This window comes from Tyto alba, unplaced genomic scaffold (genome assembly GCF_018691265.1).
Source record: "Tyto alba isolate M040663 unplaced genomic scaffold, T.alba_DEE_v4.0 Super-Scaffold_46, whole genome shotgun sequence".
Taxonomy (NCBI): domain Eukaryota; kingdom Metazoa; phylum Chordata; class Aves; order Strigiformes; family Tytonidae; genus Tyto; species Tyto alba.
This window is the reverse complement of record NW_024881322.1, coordinates 18,004,877-18,022,400: the sequence shown is the minus strand read 5'-3', so window position 1 is coordinate 18,022,400 and position 17,524 is coordinate 18,004,877. Positions and strand designations below refer to the sequence as shown.

The 17,524-nt window shown below is 36.7% G+C and overlaps 1 protein-coding gene across 1 annotated transcript in view; it reads right to left on the bottom strand.

Annotated features, from left to right (window-relative positions):
- Positions 1–17,524, bottom strand: part of CNTNAP2 (contactin associated protein 2) — a 1,392,626-nt gene that overhangs the window by 379,011 nt on the left and 996,091 nt on the right. Inside the window, exon 12 of the mRNA XM_042806379.1 lies at positions 3,579–3,698. Within this exon, the coding sequence (XP_042662313.1) occupies positions 3,579–3,698 (120 nt within the window). The remainder of the gene's footprint in view (positions 1–3,578; positions 3,699–17,524) is intronic.

Here is a 17,524-nt window from a genome sequence, read left to right as displayed (position 1 = left end):
GCTCTGGGATTTCTTTGACAATACAGTTTAGTTTGTAGAGACCATGAATTGCTGTGGGGAGCACACACACATATGCATTTGCATTATTGAATTACCAGGACATCTTAGAAACCAGAACAATTTTTAGTTATCACAACAACATCTGTGAAGGGCAGGACTCATCATGACATTCATTGGTTTACTAAATTAAGACACACTAAAGATGGATATGGATTATGCATAGAGGTATGACCAGACAGCTGTCTACTCCACCTTAATTTTATCTTCAGGTTTTTTTAAAATACTTTCTTGACACATTTCGGAACCCTAACACTTTCTGATTATAGGTGAAATGATGACATAATGATGAAATAATGAAATTTGTGAATCAATATTTGTGATACAGTACCTTCAAGGATTAAAGATGTAATTTCTACATATACAATTTTAGTGGCTTTTCAGGATATTGCCCTTGGCCCTGAAGGTTTACAGTCAAATGAAAGTGCAGCATACTCTCCAACATTTTGCACCAGTAAAACTGTACTACAGTAACTGACAAAGCAGTACATGACTATGAAGCTACCTTGTCTAAGAAGATGGATACTAGCTTTGCTAATAACCCTAACCTTATGGAACTGTTTTCCCTAGGAAACAAACAAACAAATTACATTTTACATCATCATCTTTTTAGTCATTAAGGTGTTCTACTTGCTAGTTCCACCTGAATGAAACAAGGGATATATTTAAAATGTATATTAACATCTAGAGTAGTAAATTAATATAGAGATGTTTGTTTAACATAGTGGGTTAATAGGAACATATAGATTTGACTCTCAGAATAGAGAGGGAAATACTGTTAAGGATGTCTCTATTAAAATAAAATATCACTATCCTGGCATATGAAGAAGTATTTTTTTTTCATTTAGTATACTCCACATACTATTCAGTACAGCTAGATCTGTAGGTTACTTGGATGTTCACAAAAAAAAGTTAATTGTAATTCAGCTAGTTTAAGTTCTTTTTCAAAGACAGTGCTACTAATACCATAAACCTGCCCAATATTGATACTAAAATTGTTTGAGAATTCTGCTCTTATTCTAGTATGCTATAGTGCCTTCTGTTACATGACAAGATATACACCATTGCTACAGAGTTCTACAGAAATGTGTTATTGATGAAGCAAAGTCCTCAAGTATTCTCTTTCTGTCCCTTCTCTAGTACGCATATTACTGATAATACACTACATCGATTCAGAAAAAGATTTAGGTTGTTGTAATTTCTCTCCTAAAAATGTAGCTCTTTATTCTCTACAGTCTTCAGTGCTTAAGATGACCACTAATTAAAAAAAAAAAAAAAAAAATTACAATTTGCTGTTGCTCTTGGAAAGTGAATTAGTATAAAGAAATTTTGAATATTTGAAAAAAAAACTGTCAAGATGAGAATGTATATGAGGAGGTATAGGTACCATACATTATGTATATAGGTGATGTGCTTTACTAAGCTATCTGAGAACAATTGTCAGAGTGGTTTTCCAGTTTCAGAAGCAGAGATTAAAATTATTCCCCAGCAATTTTCACGTATTTCTTGCACCCATTTGTATTTTAATGAAGAATTAGTTCTATTAGGTTCTTATTTTTACAGTTTAAATATTTACATGGTTATTAGTGCAAAATGCCTTTTTTTTGTAGCAAAGAGTTGTTGATGTGAGCGATTCAGTTAAAACAGAAAAATGCATTTTTCCACAGCATGCGTCATATACAAATGAAGGGAATGAACACTAAATCATCTAGCCTAGTGTTCATTATCTCCTTGCACTGCTTAGGAAAAGGTCACATTTAGGTACTCTAGAAATTGTTTTGTAGAGGAGAAACGTTAGTGAAATGAAAATGTTATTTTCACTTTTCTTATATATATTTTTTTTTCCCCAGTATTGGACAAGCTACTAGGACCTTCTGCTATATATTTATATTTAACATGAATAATCAATAGTGTAGTACCAGATAGGTGTACTTTTTCTGTACATGACACCATTATGGTAGTATATTTTTAATTTACAAAGTTACCCTTTAAGAATACCGAAAAGCTATATCTAGCCTGAACACAGCTGCTATTCTTCTGAATAGCAGAAATTGCTATAATATATCAACAATTCTTGGCATTGTTCCCTGCAGTGCCTGCCTGTTTAGTTCCAGTTCAAGGTGTTACTTATGCCCTAAATCGGTCAGGATCCACTTATCTGAAATGCTGCCTACACCACTGTTCTGCGTCTCAGAACAGATTGGCCGCCCCATCTCCCAACACAAGGAGGACTGATGGCACCCCCAGAGCTTCCACCGGGCTCCTTTTTAGGTATGCATTTATTAAACAAACGCAGGCATTAGTGGCTAAATGAAACACTTGTATTCTCATTCTCCAACAGGCTACCTATCTACGAGTGCTTGATCTGGGGTCTGCTGCGTGTGCCATGTGTCACTCCTCGAGGTAGCTCCCTGCCTCCACCCCCTCCCAGCCTCTCCCACCCAATCTCGATAAAACCCACCCAATCTCGATAAAACCCACCCAATCTCGATAAAACCCACCCCACGGGCCCAGGCACGTACCAGTGTCTGCCTCCAGGAAGAGCTACACGAGCTTCTGCAACTGCGGTCTCCAAAGAGGCAGTCACTGTTTCAACTTAGGATAGTGCCTTCACCTTCCCATTGCTGATGCTGAAGTCTGAGGACTCAGACCTACGCCAGATTTCCAGTGCAAATAGACTGAAATTCAAACCTCTTATGCAGACATTTGGGGAAAGTCAGGGAACATGTTTGTTGTATCAGCTACGCAATATTTCATATCAGGAAAAAACACTGAGACAACTGCCACGCATTAACAGACCAAAGAAATAATGTATTTTTAGCACAGAAAATTTCCCCCTTTTCTTTTTTCATTATATTTTTCTGCCTCAGCATGGCAATGCAGATGACTAAGACAGGATCTCTTCTGTGAGAATGCCCAGATGGGAAATTACCCATGCAAAACGAGTGTTAAAATCAGGAAAGAAAGCACACAATGAAACTAAAATAAGTTAATGCAGTTATATATTTTATCTCAGAAGTTAAACAAGATGCATCCTTCTAACACCAGTTAAGAAGACAAAACAGGCAAACAAGAAAATTCAAATGTTTTTTTTCTCTTGTGATTAATTTCTATTCCCTGCCTGCAGTGGTAAGTGTGTGAAAGCCAGAAATACCTGGACAGAAATAAATGTCTGATTTCTAAAAAGCTGCCTTCTACAGTACCCCATGAACCACAGACATTGCTGAACTACAAATATGTTGACATACAATAGTCAATAGTTTTAGTAAATAGCTATATATATATATATATATATATTTTTTTTTGGTAAATGATGCACCACTGAGGATACAAAGGCCTGTTAAGGCTAATGAATAGCTGTGATTCAAAAAGCTTACTGAATGGTGACTACAGATTTGAGACTCCTCTCAGGAAAAGCTCTTAGCAATTATTTTTCCATTGCCAAGAAATATGAATTATGAACAGACTCTCACAACTACATTAAAAAAAAAAAATTGAATTAACAAATACAATGCAGTTACCTGTCATGTTGCAGTAAACTTTCAAAGGTCCCAGTGCCCCACTGCCATCTGGATCTATCCAGTAGTAATTTGAAGTTTTGCCCAAGTGTTTGTATGCTTCACAAGAGAGTTCATAAATAGCTGGAATGAAATAAAACACAGCAATAAGGATCTTCGTATCATGGAGTAAAAATCCATAATGACAATAAATTGACTTTATTTATATATCAAGAACTATACCTTTGAGATTAATGTCACTGATATTCACAGGAAACAAATCATCTTTCCAAAAGATGTAGAAATGATTAAGAGCTTGAGGCACACATTTTCATTTTTTGCCATGTGAGAGAAAGCCAGAATAGGAAGAGAATTCCAATAACTTGAGGGGAATGGGGCATGGATATGGGTGGGAAACAACAAGAACCACACTTTTTCAAGAGTATCTTTAAATTGTTTTTGAAAATGCTTCGGTTCAGTACTTTGTTTACATACTGGTTTAAGTTTTATATCATAAATGGAGACACTTCTATTGATCTAACATACTTTCCCCTTTACTTTTCTTTCAAGAGATACACCAAAAAGTTTCTGAGTTTTCCCTCTGTAAATTTTAGAATTTTTCAGGTCTTATTCCAACTGAGAATAACATTGAGTTTCAAAATTAATACATTTCTCATTACATGTAATACCTCTCTATACACAGCTCTGCAGTTACTCTGCTATTTATCTACATAACTAATACTTTGTTCCAGCAAGGTTTAAAATTTCACAGTATTTACTGGAAGAAGTTTAATTGATTTAACAGGGGGTTTTGTTTCAATATTATCTTGACCTCTCTATACTGCTTTATATTTCAAGTCATAAAACTGCTTGTCAAATTGTGTTATGATAAACAGCTCAAGTGTAATTATGAGCATTGTAGATAGAAGCTTTTCTAATAATTCTTATTTTTTCTTCGAAATGTATGACTGTGAATTATACATGAATAAATGAAATATTTTTATGTATAGGAAAAGTAAAACTGGTAATTTAACAAAATTGGTGTGTATATGTATGTATATATACCTGAAAAAATATATAAATATTTTTCTATGGAATTTTTTAAAAAAGGAATGTGTCATGCTTCTTTGTTTTCCAAGGACCAGATGGTACAGCTTTTTTTGTTTGGAATCAATCAATCAGCTGCTAAAAGAAATGAAATGTTTGTTTAACCAGACTTCATATCCACTCTAAAAATTAATCTAATTTGTTGGCTATTCTTGCAAGCGATCTTGCTAAGACTGGCTTTATTTCAAATGTCCATAAGGACAAGCTGTTTCACTGGGCTCTGATGATAAGTGACTGGTCACACATACACATTTAAAGGCCTCTAACCAACTATCAGGACACAGGAAGGAAAGCAGAGTGGAAAAATTCTCCAATTTTGATGTGGCATGAAAGCAAAACTAAAGACTGTTAAGAGAATTTCCTTGCCAATGCTACAAGAGAAAGAATTTTCTGGAAAGTTTTACATGTTCATTACAGGGTCTAAAGTCAATTTTATACAAGAAGTAGACACTTTAATTGTGAAATATTCCAACCCATTTACCCTTTCTGTCCAAACAAAGGTCAACAGATTCTTTCATTATCAAGGAGACTTTGCACCTGTTTTCAGACACTTCATGCAGATTTCATAAGGAATTCATAACCAATCTTCTTCAGAAGTATTTCTCTAACTCTCTACACAAAATATCAACTCTGTTAATCTATAATTGTTGTGATACAAAGTTGCAAATTTTAACAGATGCATTCCAGGTCAAGCCAAGAAAATGACAAATACTCTTTATGATCTCCTAGGAGTTTGGTGTCTTCAGTTTCTAAACACTTTCAGAAAACCAAGCAAGTTTTGTCTTAGTAGTATTCAGATCTTTATGTAGGGTCATACAATATTTTTCTCTAAGTTTACTCCTTTCAAGAAGACAAGCCAATCTTTGTACAGAGATACTACTACAATTCAAAAAATAAAAAATTAAAGTGTTATATGGAAGATAAAACCAAGTTACACTGTTTAATCAGACACTCATTTATCCCTACTGAATATTTTTACAGAAAATTAAAGCATGTAGATATAACAGCCTTCCTTCTGTTCTTCTGGAATGGGAGAAATAGAAAGTGGTAGGTAGTTATTAGTTAGTATAACAGCACAGACGAGGCTGATTTTGAATAAGTCATCATTTGTTAAGCTTCAACATTATCTTGAACACCAAACAATAGACATTAAGTTTGTTCTTCAGATAAAGACAAGAGAGTAGGATATTCTAAATAAATTCAACTTGTGAAAAGTGTTTTTATGAGTGGGTGATTGGTTTTTGGCAGGTTTTATCCACATGTAGATGCATACTTAAAGATCTTAAAAATTAGAATGAACAGACATGAAAGGATAGGTTCTAGCATGAGGAGCAGTAGCATACAAATCATATAACAGGAGTACAAGAAGAAATGAGGCGGTAGGTAAAGTTGGTATACTGACAAAATAACTGGTAATTAAGATGCAGTAGGAAAGAACAAACAATCATATTCTGGTGTATGAAGACACTTAATGAGAGAAAGAGACCTTTTTGTTGACTTCAGACGGCAAAGGGTAGCCACTAACATACACAGCAGAATTAAAGTGGTAAGCAGCAGGCAGAGAAGGCAGCTGTGAAGGGGAGGGGAGTAAGACATGACACCAAGATGTCAAAGAAGTAGAGGATGACACAGAAAGGAAGACAACACAGGATCACCTTATAATTCAGTACTTCTTTTAAATGGATTTTTGAAATGCTGCAGAAAAAAAAGACCAGTAGTGTGTAAGACAGAAGAAGTGAAAATAGGAATTAAGAAACCAAAAGAAAACCTAGAATAGATGGAAGGACAAACACTTAAGGAACATTGTTTTAGAAGTCACTCAAGTACATTAAAACAGAAGAAAATGAAAACAGAATACAAGTAAGAGACCATGTCAGAATCAATACAGGTTAAATTGGAAAATTGCTAAAGGTTACAATAAGGAAGAAAAACATTAACAGGGCCAAAAAAGAACAAGTTAGTAAAATGCAAGATTTGCATATAAGGTCTACAGCTTTCACATGCAAATAAGGAGAAATGTTTGCATATATCTACATACAAAGAAGGAGGCAGAGAGAGGAAGAAAGAGAGAGAAGGATCTTTTAGTACTGATTTCTTCTGGAAGGGATGAAGAAAAAAAAAAAAAAAGAAAGAATGGAAGGACTGAAGACACAAGGACAATAGATTTTGCTTTTCAAGCCAGTAGAAATAAAATGTCAAAAATGTGTATTTTCTTTCTTGGTAGTCGGTCCAAACATACGTTATATATACTCTTGAGAAATTTCAGAATAGTTTTAAACCTCAAAATCTTCCAAGGTAAAGGGAAAATTCGCATGTATCCTGATGTCCAGATAAGCTATTTCTAGCATAATATATCCAGTTGTTTTGGGGTTTGATTTTTTAAATATTACTTATATTCTTTCAGAGGAGAGGGGAGAAAAACCACCCTTCACTCCTAACTTGCCATGCTTTCATATTGCATCAAAAACTGTCTACAAGCAATTAGAGGTGAAACCATGGTCAGAACAGTGATCCAAGGTCTTAGAGTCAGATAAAAAGTATGTACAAAAAGAATCAAAAGCAGAAAGAGAAGAGCACTAAAAAGATGCTATAGTCTTTTAGGAGTTTAATCGCCTGAATAATTCAGATCAAACTGAGTCCACCAAATCCATTTCATGCTAAAATTTGAAAGGGTTTAGCTGTGTTCTAGCATGAAGTAAAAAGAAGTTAAAAAACAAAACAAAACCCTAAAACATTAAAAAAATATTTCATTTTAACTTTTGGTGTGAAACATCAAGCTTCTTTAAGCTTTTTAGTTTGGGCACAAAATCCAGTCATTTTAGTCAGCTGACAAAAGCAACTAAGAATGCATTTTATAGTTCACCATTGACTAAGATAACTTTCACAACAGCGGACTTGAGCATGACTTGAGGGGAAGAGTTTCTCTTTGAGAAGCTTGACTAGGGAAGCAGACTAACGGAGAACAGCTTAAGACTGAAACAAAAACTAACAAAAAAACCTTGTGGCCACACAGACCTTAACATCATTTTCATTACTGCATTTCTTCATGGGTTCTTTTCCACTCCCAGAATGGCTTACCTGAACCCCAAAGGGGAGGTGCTGATGGACAGGGGAAGACAAGTCATTTATGAGCTTTTAGGATCCTCTATTATAACCATTTGAGAAACAAATGGTTCAGAAAACCAGTTTACAGAACAGCTTTTTCCAACTCCAGACTGTTCACCAAAAGTTGGAGAGTCAACTTCTCTTAGGTTTCAATGGCTCTTTACTGATTGAGGGAAGCAGATGTTCTCACTCCTGTGTTACTTTCTGACTGGCATAAAGTTATCCTACACAGGTGGCACAGCTGCTGGCTATCTCTAAAAAGCAGGAGAGCTGAATGACAAAAAGGATTTAGCAACTCTGTCACCCTATATGATGTTCCCATAAAGTTTCAGTAGCATCTTGGTGAACTACACTTTCTGCATCCTATGTAAAAAGGCAGCTTTAATTTTAGGGCTGACAAATAGCCTCCTTTTGTAAGTATGAAGCTCATTACAAATAGAAGACCTAGCATGACAGTCTGCACTATGTGACACAATAAATGTGTTACAATATGTTTTGTTTCTGTCAGTGAATATGGCTGCTGCAGAGGATAAACTTCTTTATATTGCTGCTAGTACAGGAGTAAATCTCAACTTTACAGGGGCATAGAAAAGGTGTACATTCACAAAAACTGATGGAATTAAGTGAGAGTAAAAGTGACAAAAGTAGGCAGTGCATCAGATCCACAAAGTCTATCTACACCTCTCCGTCATTTTCAAATTCCCAGAAAAATACTGAAAGCTAAATAGACTGTGAGGTGCTCAGATTTATGTCACTTAAGCTAGTTTCAACCCATAAGCCCCTTAGAAAGGACTGAAAACACAAACAAAGAAGGGGGAAAAAAACCCAAGCTTACTCAAAAATAGTTGCACACTGAAATGCATACCTGAAGTTTATTTTAAAAGAAAGGAATGAGTTTTATTTGTTGCTTTATTAAAATATATATTCAGAAAATCAAACTAATAATGTTAAAAACCAGATTTCTGTGTATAAATACACATACACTGTAAGTTTCTGCTCTGTCAGCAAAGTCTCCCTCTGTGTAGTACTACAACTACAAACCTATCCCCATCTTTATTCATTCCAATGCTATATGGTGGAGAAATTATGTCTGTTACTTTTTTTTTTTTTTAAATAGGCTAATTGAACTAGAAATGTCACCATGACTCAAAGCAAAACCCTTCTGGATTCCAGATCTGTATTCTGATAGTAAGAACACATGCTGAGTTACTCCACTATTTCATGTATATTAAAAAGTTTTTTAAAAGCTCCACAAAAATCCAAGATAATGCAAAACTACTCCAGTGTTCTTGCTATTCTGTAGGGCTATTGCTACAATGGTCAGAACCAAACCTTATGTCTGTCATTTTTTTAAGTTTTGGATATAAAAATTCTGTGGTTTGAAACCCATCTTCATAATGCCTAAGAACTGAAAAAGTAAACACAGAAAGTAGAAAAGAAAAAAAAAATCAGTGTCCAGTTATAGGTAAACTTAGAATAAGTACACAAGTGTTGCTAAAGTCTGACAAAAATAACTGTGAACAAGTATTTACTGTTACATCTCACATTTGCAAAGTGAAGTGACCCTTTCAGATATGACAATGAGATGAAAGTATTGCTAGAAATCCATACTGTATCCATGCACACTGTCAAAAATGTTCTGCATTGCAATTTAGTTACATCCAATTTGTGGTAAAACATAACTATATTAAACAATGTTTAATTTTTATATAATAAGTATATTTTTGGTATGAAAATCCTTCCACATCTTCTCCTGTGCATGCACACATACAATCCTTGCTAGACTATTCTTCTTCTGTTTGCAATTTTATTTTTATTGTACTTATCCTTCCTACAAAAAAAAAAAAAAGCTGAAAGTTTAAGGAAACTAAGTCTTTACTCATTAGTAGAACTGTAACTTAATATGATCTTGGTTAGTGGGAGCTTGAAATGTTTTCTGAAGGAGCTTCTGCCAGGTTTCCAAATGTTAAGGGTGCCCTTGTTCATTTGCTGTTGAAAATGCAGACGTGATGGGAAACTTCTGCTGAACATCCCTGGGTTTGCCCCTTCCATCTTTTTAGGCTGCCAGTTTACAGAAGCTCTCAACACTAACAGCTATGAGAGCTGAAATCTAAAATAACTTGTAAATCAAAAACCAGGGAGAACCACCCACCACCAACATCCCCAAAACCTCATCAGTCAAATAGAGACAGGAGGAAACTAAAGCTGAAGAAGAAACCATCACCATTCTGATACAGAACTGTACATGCATCTAAGATGTTTTGAGCTCTTTCAACATGTTTCAACTTATCTTTCTACATGTAGGCACACTCACTTAAAAAGAACTCCAAAACATTAAAAACACCAAACACAATCTGATCCTACACAGAGAAGATTCTAAAGTAACCAAGACTTCCATTTTAATGTTTTTTCTTGTTATTTTTGCATACTGTGTAACTATCTGAATGTAAAAAAAGACAGCAAAACACCTGTTTTGCATATTGCCAAAGACTCCTTTCCAAAAATCCTTCTTGATTTAAAAATATCTTCAAAATATTTGCTAAATTAACATCCTTCCCTAAACAAAAGACGGTGGTAGTGAGGAACAACAAAAAAAAATCCTAACTAGGTAAAAATATCTTGTAACACCAACTATAGTTCTTCAAACTAAATTTTCAGTGGACTTCTAGAGACAGCAACTTTTGCGTGACCAGAAGGTGGATCTTCAGCCAAGGGTTGCTCACTGCAAGCCACACCGCTAAATTTCAGGTGCCTGCAGCTAGGATGCTCCTGTAGAATTAGGTTAGCTTGATGAGAATAGGCACAGCAAGTGGCACTTGAAATAAAAGATAAGGCTCTGACGAGATAAAGCTGTAAGGCCTCCAAGGCTCCTAGGCCTCACACCCCAGGAAACAGCCAGTCGTGGCGGCTCGGTGTGCTCACCTTGATGTACCAGAGCAGTGGGATGCGGCCAGCACGTGCAGCTAGCTGCAACGCTGTTTCAGTGCCCAGTCTAGGTGCACTTGGAAACCTGAATGTGACCGTTCTAACTGCAATGAGGTTCATGTCCAGGAAGAAAACTGAGTTTCTTGGTGAGCTGCAGCTTTATGCACATCTTAAATATGATGTGTACATAAAAAGATCAGTTTGGAGATTTAAGTCCCTTTGGGGAAGATTTTTTTGTTTGTTTGGAAATGCATCTACTGTGATGTCAAGGAAACTCCTGAAATTTCTTTCTGAGGTAATACATTTCTAGATTCAGTTACGCTGCATTCAGTTAGAACCAAAAGACTTGCATTCAGGAAAAAAAAAAAAAAAAAAAAAAAAAAAAAAAAGAAGGAAGTGTCCACATGTGACATGCATTTGCCAATGCAATATCACCTAAATATTAATGACAATGGAAATCTGAAAACCTGCACTTCCTAGCCTTATATATAACTGAAATTTTGAGTAAACTAAAATCTCTAAAGCCCTGTAATACTTACCATTTGCACACTCATGTTGCATCTGCAAGAATATTATTTCCTCCTGTTTTTAAAGAAAAGTTGCTACACATGAACAACAACTCAGAAAAAAATGCAATTTTCACATATAAATGCAATTAAGCAACTGGAAAATTTCACTCTAAATAAGAGAATTTGGAAATATTGGAAGGTACCATAAACAAGTCCACCAAATCATAGCTGTATAAGACATGGTGTGTGATTTAGACCATCATTTTTCCATTTGTAATAAAACCAAGATTAAACACCACTACTCAGCCATGACTAGGTCACCTCCACAGCCAGAACTTGAATTGAGCCTCTGCAGTCCCAAAAACACAAGCAAGCACAACCTCTGCATCTGCACACACCGTTAGAATGAAACTGAGATTTGTTTTTTCTGTGGTACAATCATTCTAGGAGCACTTGGTTTGCTCTCACAGTTGGCTGGGACAAACACATGAATTCTAAGAGCTCAAAACTTCATCCTTTCACTGTGGCCACCTGAGATCAGTAAGAGTCTATGACACACTGCACAACTATTTTACTCATGTCAGTTCAAATACAAGTTCATTTAAGCCTAAGGGTTTAGTTCTGTTACTCTTAACATCATATTAAATAAGTACTACATCATTCTATAAGATGTTCCAGGAAAAGGTAGTTCAATTGCTCAAATTACATTTGGAGCAAAAAGTTCCAGAGAAAAAATCAGAATCTTTTTTTGTGATTGTAATTAGTGTAACAGCAGAATCACATGGCTGGGATGAACCTCAAAAATAATCTAATCCACCTCCCAGAAAAGCTCAATTACAGTCATGTATCATTCCTGACAAATTCCTGTTAAAATCTCCTATGATGTAAATTCCTCAACATCCTAAGACAGCCTAGAGCTCTACCAGCCCTTCAGCATCAGCATTTCTCGCAGTCTCTCTATATTGTGAAGATGTTCTGCTGCAATTTAAACTCAACATGTCTCTTTCTACCCATCATGAATTTGGAGAGTAAGTAGCTTATTGTACTCCTCCTTGTGGCTATCTTTTGTCTATTTACAGATATGAATCTCTTATCTACATTAAAATGGTCAAGTTTGTTCATCTTTGCCACAGGATGTGTTTTCTAGGTGTTAAATTATTCTTGTCCTGTTCTGGACTCTCCAAATTTTTCATGAAACTCAGCATACAAAAGTGGACAATGCCCAGCACAATAGGATTAATTTGCACATCCCACAAGTTATGCTTCTGTTAATTCAATAATTCATCCCAAAATGGTGTTTTCTTTATTCACAGAAGCATATGCAATGAACTGCAAAGTAAACAAGCCAGCAATAAAGCCCACTTCTACAGAACTGGACAAAAACCAAAACCAAAACCAAACCAGCATGTTTCCTCAATCTCTGCTTCTACAGTTGGTTAATCCCTCCTAGTAGACCTTCCCAATGCTCAGTTGCTCTGCACCTCAAAATCCTTAAAATAGCTTCCAAAAGAAAGACCATTCTTTAATTTTCTCTATATATGTGATATATAAATATATATGATATAGAATAAATATGTAATAAAATATAATATATATATTATATATATATTAAAACATCATATAAATATACACATACACAAGGGGGTTTATTAATTAGGAAAGTGAACCAACAGAGGAATTTTAGTGCTTCATGGCTAGACTAGTGTATATTTCTGTCCACTACTGCACAGTAAAATTTTCCAACAGTAAAGATCCTTTGTGACTGAGCACAAGCCTTCTTCCTGCTACCACTGATTTAAGCTTTAGCCTTCTTAAAGCTCTGAAGTTATGAATTGCCACCTTCCTAGCTACTATATCTGCCTCACACTCTCCCTCTGCCTCCTACTGTGAGCTAATGAACTTATAAAGGATTCTCATTATTAGTGCAATATTCAAATATGCCCTGTAGAAACAGAAAGGAAATTAAAAAGCAGAAAAAAATAAAAATACTAAGATATACGGAAATTTGCCAAATTTGTGTCAAGTTGACTCTAGGCTCATTTATGTCAGTGATAAACAAGACACCATTGTGGTAACAAAGAGAAGAAAGTAGAGGGGTTGCCATGAGAATAAGAAAGAGAGCGCGAGTTTATTTGTCACTGGGATAATAAAAAAAATTACTGCCATGGGGGTGAAAACTGTAATATGAGTTACCACACAGTAGTGCAACCCAAGAATTTGCTATGAATACAGAAAAAACCCCGTCCTATTTATGGCAAAACCAGAGGTGCTTCTGTTTCTCTCTCAAATTTGTTCCTTCTTTGCTTTGAGCAGGGGGGGGGGTGGTACAGAGAGAAACTAATTTAAATCCAAAAGGCTGATCAAAGATGGATTTTTAAACAAATTTAGCAGTGATTTTAAATTAGGAACCATAGATTAGGCAATTAGCATCCTTGTAACAGTGTCAGCCTACAGACATCACAAGGAAGAAGTATAATTAGATACCAATTTTTAACAAGGTGCTTTTGAGAATTAAGTCATTCAAGGATACACAAACACTTTAAAAAAACCAAAACCAAAACCAAAAAAACAAACAAACAAGCAAGAAACCCCAAACAAACAAACAAAAAAACAAACAAACCCCCAAACCAAACACATTCTAGCATGGTTCTTTGTGGCACTGTTCAGGATAAAAACATTTGAAAGGGAGAACTGCAAGTCATGCCAAACATCTTCACATAAGGCACAATTTCAGTTTAAATCTGGATGGTTTGGCACATTAGTGTAGCTGTAATGCATTACTGGGCACTGCATCTGAAGGAGAAGATTGTCAAAGAAACTCTTAGATATGCACTGCGCTTGTGCTGGTCTTACACTGGTCCCACCCACAGAAAGTGTCAGAGCTGCCTGGAGCTCGTTTGCATCTTCTCCAGCTGGGAGAACACAGGAACGCTGCCAATATCATCTTTCTTTATACAAGGGCCAAAGCAGGGGAGACAACTCCAGTAAATTTAGGTCAAATTTACAGACATATCTGGAATCTTACTTTAATACAAGATGTCTGTAAGTGACTACAAATAGCAAAAAAACAGATTAAACCCAAGGATTTTTTCCCACCAAGTTCATGCTGGTTCTTTCCTGCCATTGATAACACAGCATTTAATCTGTCCTAGCCCCTGAACTTCTTCATCAATATTAAATAGTGTTCAGCTGCACAAAGATATATTCTCATTACATAGATTTAAAAGAAATTATAGTGTCAGTTTTTGTTTATTCATGAATATTATTAATCCCAAAATGCATTACTCCCATGCTCATTTTTAGGACTGTAATTAAGTTTTATTTTTACAGGTCTTGTCAAATGTTGTAATTGTCATAATTTCCTGTCCCTTTCCTCCCTCCCCTCCACCCTTTTCCCAGACATTTTTGAACCTATCATAACCAGCAATCTTATGAAGGAAAATATGGTACCTTGCTTGGCTGTATTTACTCAATACAAACTTTCTCATGTTATTAAAAATATTAAAAGCTTATGTTTGAAAAAAAAAAACAAAAAACAAAAAACAAAACAAACCACACCAACCAACAGTATCTTACCTACAAAACAGTTGCTATACACAGACTTACAGACACTTAACTAAATAGGTTTTCCAGGAACTGAACACTTATTTGCACCAACAGAAAAGATCTAAAACATTATGAAAACAAATGCTCATATCAGCATTTACATTATCTCAATCAAAATGTCCTCTATCGATATGACACCAATTTAGAATGAATGCATCATCTTTGTCATTTCCATTAATTGCTAGCAATTCGCACTGCCAACAGAATTCAACTTTTTTAACTGCCATAAAAATATCAGCAGAAACATCTGCTCCATGTCCCTTTTTTCATGTTTTCTCTCCAATACTTTCAGTTGGGGTTGACTGTGTCCTGGCAACTTACTGGAAATATTTTTCACATAATGAATGAGCTGTGAAATTAGTAACATGTTAGATAAGTACCTTGGAGGTTGCCCTGGTTGGCATGCACTCTTTCACTGGTAACTGTTTCAATAGCAGCACTGTAGAGTGTTCATTTAGACTACTCACTGAGGGGATGAGAATATGGGGAAAGCGTCAGGTTCTGTGAAAAAAGCAGATCTGAACACCTACAGAGGTGCAGTGGCACTCTAATGCAATGGTAGGGGAGAAGTCCAAATAATACTCTGCCAGGCTGCTCCCAGGTCCATCCTAGGAGCCATCAACCCATGAAAGGCCCATCTGCACAAACCCAGAGAAGAATCCAAATCAAGGACTCCCAAGCAACAAACAATCTGTGTGGGGCTGTCCCAGCCCAGCCTCAGCCCAGTGTCTGGGCATGGAGCCCATCACCCTGAGTTGCTGGGAGCAGCTCTCCCTAACACCTTCCAGACTAATGGGGTTGCTGCCTAGGGGTGGGACACATGGGGTGCATGCAAATCATAGCTCAGGTTGGCACAAGAATTATGGGGTGTTTAGGGGCAGAACCAAAGGCAGGAAAAGAGAAAGGGGTAGGAGGAAGAAGTGCAGAATAAAAAGGGGGATAAGTGTAAGTAGACAGGCCTGGTTAGTACGCTTGCCTCACCGTGCCCTGCATCTGATTAGTGCAGTCTCTCCTGCCTTCCTATTAAATTATTTTCTAACTCTTTCCTGGGTGAGGGGCTCTCAATCCTGTGTGCATATGTGTGTTTGGGGGTGTGGGTGTCAGCAGCTGCGATCAGACCGCAGGTCAGAGGGTCCCAGCGTCTGTGGTGCCAGCCACTGGAGCAAGTTCAGGTGTGTGAGTGTGTGATGGCTAGCAAAGGTCAAGTTGAATTAGCTAGCAGGCAGATGAAGTGGCCTAGGAGCAAGAGGGGGTCAGTGATCTCTAAGGGTCATCCCTGGATGGGAGAGCTTCTGGGTGTCTCTAGGTGTGAGAGCAGAGGGGGATTAGCTGTGGGGAACTGGAAGGTCCAGGACAGCTCTGGGTGTGTGTGCATGCAAAGGTCAGTAGCAGTAACTGCAGTGGAACTGCTGCCTCAGGTGTTGTATGTCCAGGTGAGAGAAACTGGGGAGACTGTGATCAAAGGCCAGCTTGAGAAGACTGAGTTCCTGAGCCCTGCTGCTGGAGAGATTCACCTTGTACATATGTACATATATTCCTTCTAGTGGACCTCCATCCTGCTCAGCCAGAAGGGGAAGCAGAGTGAGGCTGTTGGTGCTGTCCGTGTTTGTGTGAGTGCACTGTCTGTGATCTGTGTGGCCAGCTGTGTATATGTATAGTGTATATGTGTATTTTATATGCATGTGCCTGCTGGGAATGCATCTTTAGCCTTGCTATTGGTCATCGAGCTGCAGTAGCATCATCCCTTTTGAGTTGTTCAATCTGGTATGATGTTTTCTTCTAATGGAATGCATGATGTGGCATGTGCATTTCAAACAGCATACTAGGTCAGAATACAGGATTTATATCCTGTAGCCATTTCCCCTTTTATTTATGGTTGCAATTAACTTCTTACAGAGCCCTGAATCTGTGGGTTGTACTTAGCTACGGTGATATTCAACACATCTCCCTTCTCTGTGATCAGTAACCTACTGCTTGACAAGTAGTTCAGGTGATCAAGACCTGACTGAAGCTCCCAGCTTCTGTCCAGCAGAGCTTTCTAATCTGCAGAATGTGTTTGACGATGGCCACCCAAACTGCTGGAAGAAAACTAATACAAAGACCAGGTGAAGAGGAAAAATATCAGAGCAGATGGTTAGAGAAAGAATGATAAAAGGAGGAAACAAATTGTTGAGATTGATAAAAAGAAATTGCGAAACATGAAAATGGGGTAAACAGAAGTGGGTTTGAAAAGGTGAGGCATAGTTACAAATTTCAGAAAGGCATAAGAAGCCCTTGCAGGTCAGTTAGCCTGAGCGTGAATCTGAGAAATGCAGTGATATTTGTAGTGCTCTGAAGTAGTAGTGGCAGATATAAAGAAAAAAAAGTGACAAACAGCATATTATGTTTTCCTCTATGTTTTAGAGTATCTACTAGTTCCTTCTGAACCTAAAAGTATATTGAAAACATAACATATAAAGTAGACCAACCACAGACAGAAGATAATTTAATCTAAAGTTGTCTAACTAGTGATTAGGTGATTAGGGAATATGGATGTGATAAATAAGCTAATGTAAAAGCTACATAGGGATACATAGTCTTAAAAATTTGCAAGATGAGATTCAAAGACTGCATGACTCCAGTCAAAGTGAATAGTGCTAGATGTACAGCCAAGTACGTAAGTACGTATAAGTAGTACAGCTAAGACTTCTACTGAGAAAATTAAGAACTACAAACTAC